This window comes from Mobula hypostoma, chromosome 2, assembly GCF_963921235.1.
Source record: "Mobula hypostoma chromosome 2, sMobHyp1.1, whole genome shotgun sequence".
Taxonomy (NCBI): domain Eukaryota; kingdom Metazoa; phylum Chordata; class Chondrichthyes; order Myliobatiformes; family Myliobatidae; genus Mobula; species Mobula hypostoma.
The window spans coordinates 245,042,453-245,059,039 of record NC_086098.1 but is presented as its reverse complement, the minus strand read 5'-3'; the positions used below and the strand labels follow the sequence as shown (position 1 = coordinate 245,059,039).

Below are 16,587 nucleotides of genomic sequence, written 5' to 3'. Positions count from 1 at the left end.
TCACTCTGTGTCTGACCCCGGGAGTGTGTGATGGGACGGTGTGGAGGGAGCTTCACTCTGTGTCTGACCCCGGGAGTGTGTGATGGGACGGTGTAGAGGGAGTTTCACTCTGTGTCTGACCCCGGGAGTGTGTGATGGGACGGTGTAGAGGGAGCTTCACTCTGTGTCTGACCCCGGGAGTGTGTGATGGGACGGTGTAGAGGGAGTTTCACTCTGTGTCTGACCCCGGGAGTGTGTGATGGGACGGTGTAGAGGGAGCTTCACTCTGTGTCTGACCCCGGGAGTGTGTGATGGGACGGTGTAGAGGGAGTTTCACTCAGTGTCTGACCCTGGGAGTGTGTGATGGGATAGTGTAGAGGGAGTTTTACTCTGTGCCTGACCCCAGGAGTGTGTGATGGGACAGTGTAGAGGGAGGCAGTGATGTTGTCTGTATTACTGTGCACTTAATATGTAAAAGCAGTGGGAAATGGGTGGGATGGGTGCAGTTCATTTTAGATGCATTAAGGGAGATTTATTTGTGTTAGTTATGATCCCATTAAAAGTTAAGATCTAATTAATTTTGCTGAAGCCTCACTCCACTGTATAATAAAGTGATCTGTATAATCTGTATAAGCTGCCTTTCTCCCACCCCCCCCCACTGTTTCCTCTGTTTTTTTTTGAAAGCAATGGTTTAAATTTAATTTGTTTTACCCCACCCCGCCTTGTTGCCCGTCCCAGGACAATTGTGTCAATGGGATCGCTCTCCCTGTCCATGGTCTTGATTTCCAGCCCTCCCAGGGGCTGGGAGCAGGACCCAGGCAGGTTCACCCGGTGGAAGACCGAGGGAGGGGTGTGATATGGATGTGCTGTGCTGTGGGAGGGGCGAGAGGAGGGAGCGCCACGAGAGGAAAGCCAGACTCTGTGAGGATCCGTAACGCCTGTGGGATATTGCTGTGTACATTGCTTCCTGGCATCTTCCTAATCAAACCCCCACCCCATCCGTCTCCGTGCAGTGTTGCCAACAGTGAGAGACGTGCAGGACATCCAGGATCTGGGATCCCAGGAGGGGGCAGGGAGCGTCCGGAGGAGGCAGCGGACCAGCTCCGAAAAGCCCAGCCCACGTCCAGCACTGGCCGTCCCGGCCGAGGAGGAGGACTGGGGTGGGATCACCCTGAACAAGTGCCTGCTGGTGGCACTGGTGCTGGTGGGTGTTGGCTTCGGGATCTTTGGTGAGTAACTGACCGCGGGGTTGATTGGTCAGAGGGGAGGGGGCGCGGTTGTTCATCAGAACAGGGCCAAGGTCAGAGGATTATCGTACCCTCTCACCTCCAGCGCTGACAAGGGGTCCCCGACACCGGCAGCAACTCATCGGCCAAAGTTGATTGGGAGCGGCCAGTGTCAGGGTTCAGGGGTCAAAGGTCATTCTTGTGGCTCAGATGTGAAGATTTAAAGATTAGCTTTATTTGTCCTGTACAACAAAAACGTTGAAACATAGAGTGAAATGTATTGGTTTGTGTCACTGATAAACAGTCCGAGGATGTGCTGGGGGGCAGCCCACAAGTGGGCCAGGCTTCCGGTGCCAACTTAGCAAGCCCACAACTCACCAACCCTCACCCGTACATCTTTGGACTGTGGGAGGAAACTGGAGCACCCGGAGGAAACCCACATGGTCACAGGGAGAACGTACAAACTCCTCACAGACAGCAGTGGGAATCGAACTCTGATCATCAGATCACTGTGAAGTGTTACACTAACCGATATGCTACTATGCACACTACAGCAAGGAAACTGGTTCTTCAGCCCATCTAGTCCATGCTGGACTGTTCATCTGCCTCGTCCTGTCTACTTGTACCTGGACCATAACCCTACCAACCATGAACCTGTGCAAACGTCTCTTTAGTGTTGCAATCAAGCCCACATCCACCACTTCTGGCAGCTCGTTCCACACTCACACCTCCCTCTGACTGAAGAAGCTTCAACTTAAATTTTTACCTTTTGGCCTCAACTTTGACCTCTGGTTCCAGTCTCACCCAACCTAGGGGGTAAAGCCTGCAAGCATTCACCTCATCTATAACCCTCAAGTTTGTAAACCTCAATCAAATCTCCCCTCAGTCTTCTGTGTTCTCGGGAATAAAGTCCAAGCCTGTTCTACCTTTCCCTTTAAATCATGTCCTCGGGTCCCAGCAGCTTTGTTATAATTTTTCCCACACTCTTCCAAACTTAATTGATGTTGGTCGGAACTTCACATGAAGGTGCAAAGGTAGTTGCTAGATAGGATCAAAGTTCATTAAAAACGGCCAGCGTCAGACTTGGGGTTCAAGGGTCAGCACTTCTGGAAAGTAAAATGAATATTGGAATGGGTGAAGGCCTCTTGGCCCTTCGAGCCTGCCTGCTGTTCAATGCGGTCCTGACTGACCCGTCCTGGGCCTCATCTCCTCTCCTGTGCCAGTTCCCTGTTGCTCTCAATACGATCCCTAATCTCCCAACAACATAGCTCTTCCCCCTGAGTCCTACCAATCACTGTGAAAGTCCTGTCTTCGATTAAATATTTTGAGTAAATTAGCTAACCTCAGTGACTTTCCACAATTTTTGTTGGAGGAGGAAGGTAAAATTCACTGAACTAAACTTAAAATTCAGGAAATAAACTTAACTTGAAACCTAATCGAATCATCTACTTCCAGAGCTCTAACCCTTGACCCTCATTAGGAGTCAGTGACCTTTGACTCATGGCTTCCAATGAGATTTCACCGTTGAACTTTGACATTGGCCGTGCCCAATAAGCTTTCACCTTTGACTCCATTTGTTGGTCACTTTCATTGATCATTGATCCTAGACTCTGATTAAGTATTATCTACTTGCTATAGGCTTTGACCTGGTTGGATGTCATCTGATTTCATGGAGTTTTGACCCTTGACCCTCTTCTCATTGTCACCCATTTTCAATGAGCCTCGACCTTAGCTGCTCCCAATGAGCTTTTTTGCCCTTGAACCTGGCTTGGCAATGGCTGCTCCCAATGAACTTTGATCCTTGACCCTGGGAAATGCCATTCAGAAGACCTCTTTCTGTTGTGCAGCTGGTTGGAAGGAGGCCTTTGATTGGCTGATCGCCTTTGTGACCAAGAGTATTTTAAAACCGATCCCAGGAGGACGGATCGGGGATCTTACTGAAACCTGAATGATTGCGATAGACCTCGACAGGGTGGGGACTGAGCTGGGGTGACTAGGACGGAGCCGGGCAAAGTTTCAGACGGAGAAGGATGGTTCAATTGGTTCATTATTGTCACATGTACCAAGATACAGTGAAAAGCTTTTTGTTTGTTTGCTGTCAAGATAGATGTAAGTACGTCAAAGTACTAAAAAGGAAAACAATGCAGAGTGTTACATTTACAGAGAAAGTACGGTGCAGTCAGACAGTAACGTCCAAGGGCCACAGCGAGGTAGATTCGAAGTTTATTTTTTATTGTATGAGAGGTCTGTCTGATCACAGCAGGGCAAAAGCTGTCCTCGAGCCTGGTGGTACGAGCTTTCAGACTTTTATATCTTCTTCCCGACGGGAGCGTGGAGAAGGGAGAATGCCCAGGGTGGGTGAGGTCTTCGGTTACATTGGCTGCTCTCTCAAGGCAGAGTCCGTGGGAGGGAGATACGGAGGGGAGGGGTAGTGGGGATGGGGGTACGTTCCTGGGAAGACGGCTACCTGTTCGATGTGTGACTGGCGATTGTACTTAACTTTCAGGTCCTGCTACCCACCGCAGACCTGGTGAGTAACGGGACCGGCTAGTGGGTGTGTGTGCGTGCGGCTATTTCACTGGATGTGCCACTGACCCCCGTCTCCCTGCTTGGCAAACTCTGGGTCTTCTTCTCCTGGCTCTGGTCTAAGTTCGCTATCTCGTGAGCAGGGCTGCAGCTTCAAGTTCTGGTCTTCAGGGAGGGGAAGTGGAGGGAGCACGCACCAGTCCGCGTCAGCGTCAGCAGTGGGAGGGGTGAGCAGCTTCAAGTTCCTGGTGTCAGCGTCTCTGAGGACCTACCCGTATCGATGCAATCACAAAGAAGGCACGACAGCAGCTATATTTCATTCGGAGCTTGAGGACGCTTGGTCTGTCATCAAAGATTAGCGAATTTCTGCAGATGTACTGTGGAGAGCATTCAGACTGTTCGCATCACTGTCTGGTGTGGAACGGCCACTGCCCAGGATCAGAAAGTTGTAAACTCAGCCAACCCCATCACGGGCACTACCTCCCCAGCGTCGAGGACACGTTCAAAACGCGATGCCTCAGAAGGGCGGTATCCATCGTTAAGGACCCCCATTGCCCAGGACAGGCCCTCTTCTCATTGCTGCCATCGAGGAGGAGGGACAGGAGCCTGAAGACACAGGCTCAAAGTTTTAGGAACAGCTTCTTCCCTTTTGCCATCAGATTTCTGAATGAGCAATGAATCCACGAGCACTACCTCACTATTCTTTTCCCTCTCTCACTGCTTAGTTAATTTATTTTTAATATGCTTATTGTAATTAAGAGCTTTTATTTCTACGTATTGCAATGCAAACCAACAAATTTCACAATGTGTGCCTATGCCAGTGGTATTAAACCTGATTCTGGTTTGGGTTTAATATCTGGGCTGGCACTTAAGTGCTGTCAGAATAAGCTGCTTTTTTTTTTAAGCACAGTACATTAAAAACTTAATTGAGAGAGGGTGGCGAATCTGTGGAATTCACTGCTACAGATTCTGTGGAGGCCAAGTCACTGGGTATATTTAAACTGGAGGTTGATAGGTTCTTGATTAGTGAGGGTTACCAAAGCAGGAGAATGGGGTTGAGAGGGATGGAATGGGCCAAATGTCCTAATTCTGCTCCTGTGATAATTTGTAAAACACGAGGGGAGGGAAGAGGGAGATGTTTATAGATCAGGTACCCGATGGCAGTGAGGAAGAAGAGGAAGATGTTTATAGATCAGGTAGCTGATGACAATGAGGAAGAATCTGTTCAGGTCAGGTTCTTCATGTTTCTGTACCTCCTGCTTGCGGGCAGCATCGAGAAGAGGGCACGGCTTGGATGGTGGGGGTCCCTGATGAAGGAATGCCGCTGTCCTGGGACATCACCTCCTGTAGACGTCTGATGATGGTGGGGAACTCTACCCGTGATGGAACTGGTCTCTGTAGACTCTGAGTGTTCCTGTACGCTGACGTAACCAGGCCGTGATGCATCCAGTCGGCATGCTCTGCACTGTAGAAGTTTGTCAGCTTTTTCGATGCTTATGCTCCTTAAATTCCCTGCAGAGGAGAGACTCCGACGTGCCTTCTTCATGAGTGCATCTGTATGCCGGCCCCAGACAGGTCCCCCGAGGTATTGATGCCCAGGAACCTGACGTTGCTCACCTTTTTCTGACCGCAGACCCCTGGATGAGGACCAGTGTGTGTTCTCCAGACTCCCCCTCCATCCGTTCCTTGGTCTTGCTGATTCTGAAGGCAAGGTTACTGCAGCACCTCTCAACCAGCTGAGCCACCTTGCTCCTCCCTCGAGTTCCCACCACGGTATGAGGCCATTAAGTTCTGCCTGCTTGAGGCTAGCCCTGGTCGAAGCTGTCACTGCCTGTACACTGCCAGGTGCGAGACAGAGATACCAGAGATGTCCAGCCTCTGGTATGTTGATCCCTAATCGGCTGGGGGTTTAGGCAATCAGCCCTGTGGCGCGATGGGTAGAAGTGTTGTCTTGTAGCCCTGGGGCCTGGGTTCAATCCCCATCTCTGGCACTGTGTGTGTGTGCGTGCGTGTATATGTTTGTTTGTGTGTTTGCGAGCGTGTGGAGTCTGCACACTCCCCTCTGTGATCACCCGGGTTCACCCCCCCCCCGCCCCCGGCGTGCTGCTGCTCCCTCCCACATCCCAACGCCGTTCAGGTTTGGTGGGTTAACTTGCCGCTGCATGGTGCTCCCGTTAGTGTGTGGGTGGAGGGGGGTAGAATCTGAGGGGTGTTGTTGGGGAATAAAGTAGAATAGGCATCCGTCAGTCTCGTGAGACCATGGATTTGCGCCTTGGAAGGTTTCCAGGGCGCAGGCCTGGGCAAGGTTGTATGGAAGACCGGCAGTTGCCCATGCTGCAAGTCTCCCCTCTCCACGCCACCGATGTTGTCCAAGGGAGGGGCACTAAGGCCGGTACAGCTTGGCACTGGTGTCGTCGTAGAGCAATGTGTGATTAAGTGCCTTGCTCAAGGACACAATACGCTGCCTCAGCTGAGGTTTGAACTAGCGACCTTCAGATCACTAGACCGACGCCTTAATCACTTAGTGACGCGCCAACGTGCTGGGGAATAAAATGAGAGTAAATGTGTGGTTGATAATCCTGTTCTCCCCCCCACCCGCCCCATGATTGGATGCCAATCTGCTGGATCAGAGCTGGTTAAGAGAAAATTGAATAGAGCCATTTGCGCATGAGATTTTAACAGTGATCGCGTGGGTTGGGGGGTTAACTAATGCTGGGGGAGAGGCTTCCCCGGAAGTGGGCAGTGTGGACAATGGGAGTGAATGGGAAGGGGAGGAAAGGGTTTGATTCCTGCCGGGATTTGGGACCTTACCCAGCTTGGGATAGGACTTGACGGGACTTTCCCAAAGGAGGGGCTTTGGGAAGGGGGCAGGGGGGTGGGGAGAGGGAGGTTAGCTGATAGTCAGTGAGGAGAGCCGTGGGCTCCTGCGATTTGAGAGGGGCGTGGAGCACTGTTCTGGGGAGGGGGGAGTGGTTTGTGTGTCTGCTGCAAGCCTTCACCCCCGACACCACCACACTGCTGATCACTGCTTGCGTCCCCAGCTGCTTGCGGTGTGAGTGGGATAAACACCCCGATCTAAAGGGTTAATTCCCCCATCCTGGGACTCTCGCACCCTCTCGCCACTCCTCATCCCTCCCCTTGTCCTTCCCCTCTCCCCGCGTGTGCGTGAGAGGGAAGCTTTCCACAGAACCACCCCACCCCACCTCCTCGGTGCGGTGACCTGCTGGTTGTGTCCCTCAAAACCTGACCTCCGACCTCCGACCTCGTGCCCACGCAGACCAAGACCCTGAGCAGCTTGCAGTGGATTCCGAGCTGTTGGACAAGCGAGCGGCGGACGAGCATCAACACGGCGACGCGGACGTCCCACCCGGGAGTTCGGTGAGTGGGTGTTTGGTTTGGTTTGGTGGGGTCCATTGGGACTGAATAGGAAGGGGTGGGGTCCATTGGGAGTGAACGGGAAGGGGTGGGTCCCATTGGGAGTGAATGGGAAGGGATGGGGTCCATTGGGAGTGAATGGGAAGGGATGGGGTCCATTGGGAGTGTGGACGGTGGGAGTGAATGGGAAGGGGTGGGTCCCATTGGGAGTGTGGATGGTGGGAGTGAATGGGAAGGGGTGGGGTCCCACTGGGAGTGTGGATGGTGGGAGTGAATGGGAAGGGGTGGGGTCCATTGGGAGTGTGGACGGTGGGAGTGAATGGGAAGGGGTGGGGTCCATTGGGAGTGTGGACGGTGGGAGTGAATGGGAAGGGGTGGGTCCCACTGGGAGTGTGGACGGTGGGAGTGAATGGGAAGGGGTGGGGTCCATTGGGAGTGAATGGGAAGGAGCGGGGTCTATTGGGAGTGAATGGGAAGGGGTGGGTCCCACTGGGAGTGTGGACGGTGGAAGTGAACGGGAAGGGGTGGGGTCCATTGGGAGTAGTGACTGGGAAGGGGTGGGGTCCCATTGGGAGTGTGGACGGTGGGAGTGAATGGGAAGGGGTGGGGTCCCACTGGGAGTGTGGACGGTGGGAGTGAACGAGAAGGGGTGGGGTCCATTGGCAGCAGTGACTGGGAAAGGGTGGGGTCCCATTGGGAGTGTGGACGATGGGAGTGAACGGGAAGGGGTGGGGTCCATTGGCAGCAGTGACTGGGAAAGGGTGGGGTCCCATTGGGAGTGTGGACGATGGGAGTGAACGGGAAGGGGTGGGGTCCATTGGCAGTAGTGACTGGGAAAGGGTGGGGTCCCATTGGGAGTGTGGACGGTGGGAGTGAATGGGAAGGGGTGGGGTCCCACTGGGAGTGTGGACGGTGGGAGTGAACGGGAAGGGGTGGGGTCCATTGGCAGTAGTGACTGGGAAAGGGTGGGGTCCCATTGGGAATGAATGGGAAGGGGTGGGTCCCATTGGGAGTGCGGTTGGTCAGAGTGAACGGTCCAATCTGCGTAACACCATTTTTTCTGTTCTGTTGCCCAGCTATGGATCGATCCCACACTGGAGAAACCGGGAGGAACGCCCCACACCTTCAGTTCTCTGAAAGTGCCAGTGGATAACAAAAGCAATCACGTTCAGACAAAGCGTGTTGAGCTGGAGGTAGCATTCACCTGCAATAGGTGTAACTCTGATCATTTCACCTGGTGGAGCTGCTGTCTCGTCACCCCACACCCATCAGACCATCAGACATAGGAGCAGAATTAGGCCATTGGGCTCATTGAGTCTGCTCCCCGTTCCATCAGACTCCCGTTGAGTCTATCCCCGTTCCATCAGACTCCCGTTGATTCTGCCCCCCAGTTCCATCAGACTCCCGTTGAGTCTGCTCCCCGTTCCATCAGACTCCCGTTGAGTCTATCCCCGTTCCATCAGACTCCCGTTGATTCTGCCCCCCGTTCCATCAGACTCCCGTTGAGTCTGCTCCCCGTTCCATCAGACTCCCGTTGAGTCTATCCCCGTTCCATCAGACTCCCGTTGAGTCTGCTCCCCGTTCCATCAGACTCACGTCGAGTCTGCCCCCCGTTCCATCAGACTCCTGTTGAGTCTGCCCCCCGTTCCATCAGAATCCCGTTGAGTCTATCCCCGTTCCATCAGACTCGCGTTGATTCTGCTCCCCGTTCCATCAGACTCCCGTTGATTCTGCCCCTCGTTCCATCAGACTCCCGTTGAGTCTCCTCCCCGTTCCATCAGACTCCCGTTGAGTCTCCTCCCCATTCCATCAGACTCCCGTTGAGTCTCCTCCCCGTTCCATCAGACTCCCGTTGAGTCTATCCCCGTTCCATCAGACTCCCGTTGAGTCTATCCCCGTTCCATCAGACTCCCGTTGATTCTGCTCCCCGTTCCATCAGACTCCCATTGATTCTGCCCCTCGTTCCATCAGACTCCCGTTGAGTCTACTCCCCGTTCCATCAGACTCCCGTTGGGTCTCCTACCCGTTCCATCAGACTCCCGTTGAGTCTGCTCCCCGTTCCATCAGACTCCCGTTGAGTCTGCTCCCCGTTCCATCAGACTCATGTTGAGTCTATCCCCGTTCCAACAGACTCCCGTTGATTCTGCTCCCCGTTCCATCAGACTCCCGTTGAGTCTATCCCCGTTCCATCAGACTCCCGTTAAGTCTACTCCCCATTCCATCGGACTCCCGTTGAGTCTCCTCCCCGTTCCATCAGACTCCCGTTGAGTCTCCTCCCCGTTCCATCAGACTCCCGTTGGGTCTCCTACCCGTTCCATCAGACTCCCGTTGAGTCTGCTCCCCGTTCCATCAGACTCCCGTTGAGTCTGCTCCCCGTTCCATCAGACTCATGTTGAGTCTATCCCCGTTCCAACAGACTCCCGTTGATTCTGCTCCCCGTTCCATCAGACTCCCGTTGAGTCTATCCTCGTTCCATCAGACTCCCGTTAAGTCTACTCCCCATTCCATCGGACTCCCGTTGAGTCTCCTCCCCGTTCCATCAGACTCCCGTTGAGTCTCCTCCCCGTTCCATCAGACTCCTGTTGTCTCCTCCCCGTTCCATCAGACTCCCGTTGAGTCTATCCCCGTTCCATCAGACTCCCGTTGAGTCTCCTCCCCGTTCCATCAGACTCCCTTTTAGTCTATCCCCGTTCCATCAGACTCCCGTTGAGTCTGCCCCGCCCCCCTGTTCCATCAGACTCCCGTTGGGTCTCCTACCCGTTCCATCAGACTCCCGTTGAGTCTCCTCCCCGTTCCATCGGACTCCCGTTGAGTCTCCTCCCCGTTCCATCAGACTCCCGTTGAGTCTCCTCCCCATTCCATCAGACTCCTGTTGTCTCCTCCCCGTTCCATCAGACTCCCGTTGAGTCTCCTCCCCGTTCCATCAGACTCCCGTTGAGTCTATCCCCGTTCCATCAGACTCCCGTTGAGTCTGCTTCCCGTTCCATCAGACTCCCGTTGAGTCTGCTCCCTGTTCCATCAGACTCCCGTTGAGTCTCCTCCCTGTTCCATCAGACTCCCGTTGAGTCTCCTCCCCGTTCCATCAGACTCCCGTTGAGTCTATCCCCGTTCCATCAGACTCCCGTTGAGTCTATCCCCGTTCCATCAGACTCCCGTTGAGTCTATCCCCGTTCCATCAGACTCCCGTTGAGTCTACTCCCCGTTCCATCAGACTCCCGTTGAGTCTCCTCCCCGTTCCATCAGACTCCCGTTGATTCTGCTCCCCGTTCCATCAGACTCCCGTTGAGTCTCCTCCCCGTTCCATCAGACTCCCGTTGAGTCTCCTCCCCGTTCCATCAGACTCCCGTTGAGTCTGCCTCCCCGTTCCATCAGACTCCCGTTGAGTCTATCCCCGTTCCATCAGACTCCCGTTGATCTACTCCCCGTTCCATCAGACTCCCGTTGATTCTGCTCCCCGTTCCATCAGACTCACGTTGAGTCTACTCCCCGTTCCATCAGACTCCCGTTGAGTCTCCTCCCTGTTCCATCAGACTCCCGTTGAGTCTGCCTCCCCGTTCCATCAGACTCCCGTTGAGTCTATCCCCGTTCCATCAGACTCCCGTTGATCTACTCCCCGTTCCATCAGACTCCCGTTGATTCTGCTCCCCGTTCCATCAGACTCCCGTTGAGTCTCCTCCCCGTTCCATCAGACTCCCGTTGAGTCTGCCTCCCCGTTCCATCAGACTCCCGTTGAGTCTCCTCCCCGTTCCATCAGACTCCCGTTGAGTCTCCTCCCCGTTCCATCAGACTCCCGTTGAGTCTGCCTCCCCGTTCCATCAGACTCCCGTTGAGTCTCCTCCCCGTTCCATCAGACTCCCGTTGATTCTGCTCCCTGTTCCATCAGACTCCCGTTGAGTCTCCTCCCCGTTCCATCAGACTCCCGTTGAGTCTGTTTCCCCAATCCATCAGAGATTTATTGTATGTCTCAACACCATTTTGTGACTCTCCCTGTAACCTTTGATGCCCTGACTAATCATGAACCTACCCACCTCCGCTTTAACAATACCCAATGACTTGGGATCTAGAACTTTGTTCTTCTGTTCCAGAGCTGCCTCTAGACAGCCTTCCACCTCAGTGGACAAGAGCAGAGCAAAAATCAGAGTAGTTCCCTGTCCAGTCCATACCACGCCAGCGTGGGAACGGCGAGTTTGTGTATCTGTGTGTGTGGAGTCTACACGTTCTCCCAGTGATCGTGTGGGTTTCCACCGGTGCTCCCACATCCCAATGACGTGTGGGATCGGTGCAGTTTGGTGGAGGAGTCAGGGGACAGTTGGTGTGGTCTCGTCGAGTGAGGGGACAGTTGCTGGGCTGTGGGGAGTGTGGGATGCAGCGAATGTGTAAGCTGAGTTCCTAGGAAGCAGGAATTTGTCCTCCGCTACCCTGACCCCGGCTCCAGGTCTGGGGGCTTCAACCTGGGGGTTGACAATGAAGGGGGAGAGGACAATCGGATGAATCCCAGCCTGGTGGCTGGGGGCTGCACTGGGTTGGCTCAGGCTGGGTAGTTTTTAAAGGGGAGCAGGAGGGACTAGAAGGGATGGGCTGAAAGGCCACCCTCCACAATTTGCTCCTGCCCCTCTCTGTGATTCCACCTCTGAGTGGTTCTCTTTCTCTCCACTCCTGTTGGCTGCAGGCGCAGACGGCGAAGCTGAGCCCGCTGGAGCGTGAGGAGGGCAGGCGTCTGGTGAAGGCAGCAGAGGGTCCTGAGGGGAGGGAGGAGGAGGTGGGGAGGCGGGACGGAGGCAAGCGGAGGTGGAAAGAGGAGGAGAGGGTCAGACAGCGAGTTGGGGAGGAGGAGGGAGGCAAACAGTGGGACAAGGATGTGGGAGGATGGTATAAAGACAGGGACAGGCAGGGCAGACACCAAGCAGACGGGAAGGATGGACACAGACAGGAAAAGGAGGCTAGACGTCAGAGAGTTGATGGGGACAAAGGCAGCAGATGGTACAAGGAGGGCAGAGGGGGGCGAGACGGGGAGGAGAAGAAACGTGTCAAAGAGGGAGGCGTTGAGCAGCGGAGCGAGGATGAGGGAGACAGACGGTGGGGAGGGACGGAAGGTGGACGGAGAGGTGAGCAGGCAGACAGACAGTGGGGAGGGAAGGAAGGCAAACAGTGGGGAGGGAAGGCAGACAGATGGGGAGACAAGGAGCCAGACAGACAGTGGGGAGGGAAGGCAGACAGACGGGGAGACAAGGAAGCAGACAGACAGTGGGGAGGGAAGGCAGACAGATGGGGAGACAAGGAGGCAGACAGACAGTGGGGAGGGAAGGAAGGCAGACGGGGAGACGAAAGAGACAGACAGTGGGGAGGGAAGGAAGGCAGACGGGGAGACAAGGAGGCAGACAGACAGTGGGGAGGGAAAGCAGACAGACGGGGAGACGAGGAAAGAGACAGACAGTGGGGAGGGAAGGAAGGCAGACGGGGAGACAAGGAGAGGGAGAGGTGGTGGGACAAGAAGGATGAATGGCGGGGAGATGAACAGGGCAGACAGAGAGTCAATGAGGGGAGCAAATTTCATGGAGCCAAGGTGAGTCGACAGGGAGATTGGAAGGGAGACAGATGGTGGGACAAGAAGGACGGACGACGGGGAGGTGAAGAGGGGGGCAAACGGCAAGAAGACAAGGAATGGCGCAGATGGCGGGGAGACGGAGATGGGGACAGTGAGCTGCAAGCCTGCGGTGACGTGCCGAGCTGTGCCCAGCGGGAAGGACGGGAGCTGTTTGGCGTGGACCTGCACCCCGTCACAGAGCAGCAGCTGGCCTCGGCAGTGGCAGAGTACGTCCGGCACTCCGGCTTGAGCCCGGCACTGGCCCAGGATCTGACTGCCCGTGCTGCTCCCTTCTTCCTGGGCGGAGTTTTTGCCCACCACCGAGAGCCCCTCGCCTCGTTCTTGGACCGGCTGGAGGAGGAGGTGGAGGAGGCAGCTGAGAGGGAGATGGGAGACGACGATGCAGTCACAGACTTCGAGGACTACGTCTGGGCTCGGCTAGTGGGGGAGGAGGCCGTCCGCGACAGGTGAGTAAGAGAAGTGCCCAAATACAGCTCATGGGATGGTGTAGAGGGAGCTTCACTCTGTGTCTGACCCCGGGAGTGTGTGATGGGACAGTGTGGAGGGAGCTTCACTCTGTGTCTGACCCCGGGAGTGTGTGATGGGACGGTGTGGAGGGAGCTTCACTCTGTGTCTGACCCCGGGAGTGTGTGATGGGACAGTGCAGAGGGAGCTTCACTCTGTGTCTGACCCCGGGAGTGTGTGATGGGACGGTGTAGAGGGAGTTTCACTCTGTGTCTGACCCTGGGAGTGTGTGATGGGACAGTGTAGAGGGAGTTTCACTCTGTGTCTGACCCTAGGAGTGTGTGATGGGACGGTGTAGAGGGAGTTTCACTCTGTGTCTGACCCCGGGAGTGTGTGATGGGACAGTATAGAGGGAGCTTCACTCTGTGTCTGACCCCGGGAGTGTGTGATGGGACGGTGTAGAGGGAGTTTCACTCTGTGTCTGACCCCGGGAGTGTGTGATGGGACGGTGTGGAGGGAGTTTCACTCTGTGTCTGACCCCGGGGGTGTGTGATGGGACGGTGTGGAGGGAGTTTCACTCTGTGTCTGACCCCGGGGGTGTGTGATGGGATGATGTTCAGACCCAGCGTTAATTCTGAAAACATTCTTCTCTGCAGGAACGCCAGGAAGCAGAAGGCGGATCATCGGCACAGGGAACACGGAGATCGTCGGGCACCGGGGGGCACCCACAAGAGGGAGAGGGAAGGGAAATGGTCGCCGAGGGTGAGGGAGGTGCGCGAGGGAGGTGGGCAAGTGACTCCATAGTCCGGTCACCATTGTGTGTGTGTGTGTGTGTGTGTGTGGTGTTTCCTTGACAACCTGCCTGTAAATCTCCGGTGTTGACCTCACATTTGCGACAGACCCATGGGTTGACATTGTTCAACTTTCCTTGCCCCCCCCCACTCCCAAATGCGAACTCTGCCTGCTCCTCTGAGACCCCCTCCCTCTTCCTCCTCCATCAGTCACCTCCTGCCCAGACTCCCAAAGACACTCCAGCCTCTGAAACCAGCCTGACTCTGGGAAATTCGGGCCGGTGATCCTGGTGTGAGATCGCTTTCGTGCCTCCCCCAAAGTCTGCGTGCTGTTCTGTGGAGCGGACACTGCTGGTTGGTGTGTTCAGTCCTACTGGGATCTTCCCATGCAACTCCAGTAGTCAGGGTGTATCGGAAGCTGGGCTGTTGCTGGGGTGCGTAGAACGAGGCCCTTGTCCTTTCCCATAGTTACCTGTTCTCCCCACCCTTTGGCCGTTTAACCCACCAAATCCACACGTCATCGGGATATGGGAGGGAAATGGAACGACGGGGGAGTCACGGGGCCGAGGTGGGAATCGAACCCAGGCCGCAGGAGCTCTGAAGCAGCAGCTCTACCCACTGCGCCACAGGTCCATGATGAGGTTTCCTGTGGGCCCAGGGGTGCGGTTAATTCACCTGAAGCACAGGAAAAATAATATGGATCATGGAACTGAAGGCAATATTTTATCTGAAACTGTGCCTAGATTCAGAGATGTTCCAGGATACCTCACTGTGGTGATCAATAGTCTGACTTGAGTTGTAATGGGGGCAAGGTACATTTGTTCACCACAGTATCAGAGCTGGTTTCCTTTCTGTTTCTTTGCGTTTTTTTCTCTCAGTAAACGTAGTCCAATTTGTACCCTTCATGGGAGCATGATGAGACAGTGTAGAGGGAGTTTCACTCTGTGTCTGACCCCGGGAGTGTGTGATGGGACGGTGTGGAGGGAGTTTCACTCTGTGTCTGACCCCATGAGTGTGTGATGGGTCAGTGCGGAGGGAGTTTCACTCTGTGTCTGACCCCGGGTGTGTGTGATGGGACGGTGTAGAGGGAGTTTCACTCTGTGTCTGACCCCGGGAGTGTGTGATGGGACGGTGTAGAGGGAGTTTCACTCTGTGTCTGACCCTGGGAGTGTGTGATGGGACGGTGTGGAGGGAGCTTCACTCTGTGTCTGACCCTGGGAGTGTGTGATGGGACAGTGTAGAGGGAGCTTCACTCTGTGTCTGACCTCGGGAGTGTGTGATGGGACAGTGTAGAGGGAGCTTCACTCTGTGTGTCTGTTCTGCACTAAAGATTTTACAGTTTGACACTTTATAAATAATATCCCTGGAATGTGCACTGTTTTGAAATAGTAACTATTTAATTGGGTTAGAGTTAAGCTTTGGTTTAGCCCTTACCTTATCTATTTAACTGATTGAGTTGAATCTTGTGGACTTGATATTAAAGTCAGTGTCAAGATTGTGTACATATTGAATAAAACTGACTTCTAACTTCATCGTTTTGTCTCAGTTTTGTTACTAAAACTCCTAAGCTTAAATACTTCAGCGAGTTAATCATTCAGAGGTACAGGGATTCAAAGTATTATAAGAAAATGCCCTGGATTCAGGTTAATTGATACACATTCAATCACTACATTGTGGCCCAATTATTGGCTGCCCCAATTAGCTGAAGTTTCATGGAAATAATTTGGGAGGTATAAAAAAGACAAACTACCACTTAACTGAGTAGCAAATTATGTATTTAAGTGAAATGCAGCTCAAGCAGAACACAACCAGTACTTCCACGGTACTATACAACTGTGTATTAGTTCTTGATAGATATCAGCAGAGGCATTCATCTGCTGTGTTCTTTTGATTGTCTGAAAACGAACAAAATCAGTGCCGACACCCAAAGCGGACAATGGACTGCCTTCATTCAATGATTTTGACATTTGCATCCTCCAAACCGTCATTTTCACTGTAACATTCAATATGATTGCCAATGCCTTCAAATACTATATACACTGTATTTCCTAACTTGTTGAAGTAGTGAAATTGTTTCATTTTCTTTCCAGGACATCTCTGGCATCTCCAAGCCTGAAAGCTGGAAAGCAGAGTGGGTGACACATTTCCCAATCGTCTGACTATTTCTTCCTTGCCAATGACAAAACTGACACCAGCTGTCAAACAGTCCCCTGTCCCAATTAAGCAGCACGGTGTCCCAAATAAACAAAGGGAATCCCAGCTATTTTCTGAATTAGTTTTTTGTCTTATAAGAGTTGTCCCAAATAATCAACTGTCCTGATTAACCGATGGCTCAATTAACCAGAATTCACTGTACTGCAAAGGCAGAGCAAGTCAGGTAGCATTTGTGGGCGAAGAACTATTAATGTCGCGGGTCTGACACCCTCAGTCTGAAAGATTCTGACAAAGGGTCTCTGACCTGGCACACTAACTGTTTCTCTCTCCGTAGGTGTCCCTGACCTGCTGAGGGTTCACCACATTCCTTGCCCGTGGTACGTCAGGGGGTTTCGGATCCAGGGGAAAGTGGCTGAGTGGATTCGGAATTGGTTTGCCCACAGAAGGCAAAGGGTGGTGGTAGGTGGAGTGTATTCTGGCCGGAGGT

At 53.8% G+C, this 16,587-nt stretch overlaps 1 protein-coding gene across 3 annotated transcripts in view; it reads left to right on the top strand.

Annotated features, from left to right (window-relative positions):
* Positions 1–15,478, top strand: part of LOC134343050 (pre-B-cell leukemia transcription factor-interacting protein 1-like) — a 35,570-nt gene extending 20,092 nt beyond the window's left edge. For all 3 annotated transcript variants that reach the window (XM_063041887.1, XM_063041885.1, XM_063041886.1), the window contains exons 7-12: positions 993–1,208; positions 3,712–3,735; positions 7,009–7,109; positions 8,183–8,299; positions 11,776–13,157; positions 13,812–15,478. In XM_063041887.1, coding sequence (XP_062897957.1) covers positions 993–1,208; positions 3,712–3,735; positions 7,009–7,109; positions 8,183–8,299; positions 11,776–13,157; positions 13,812–13,959 — 1,988 coding nt within the window. In that variant the 3' untranslated portion in view covers positions 13,960–15,478. The remainder of the gene's footprint in view (positions 1–992; positions 1,209–3,711; positions 3,736–7,008; positions 7,110–8,182; positions 8,300–11,775; positions 13,158–13,811) is intronic.
* Positions 15,479–16,587: the final 1,109 nt, after the last annotated feature.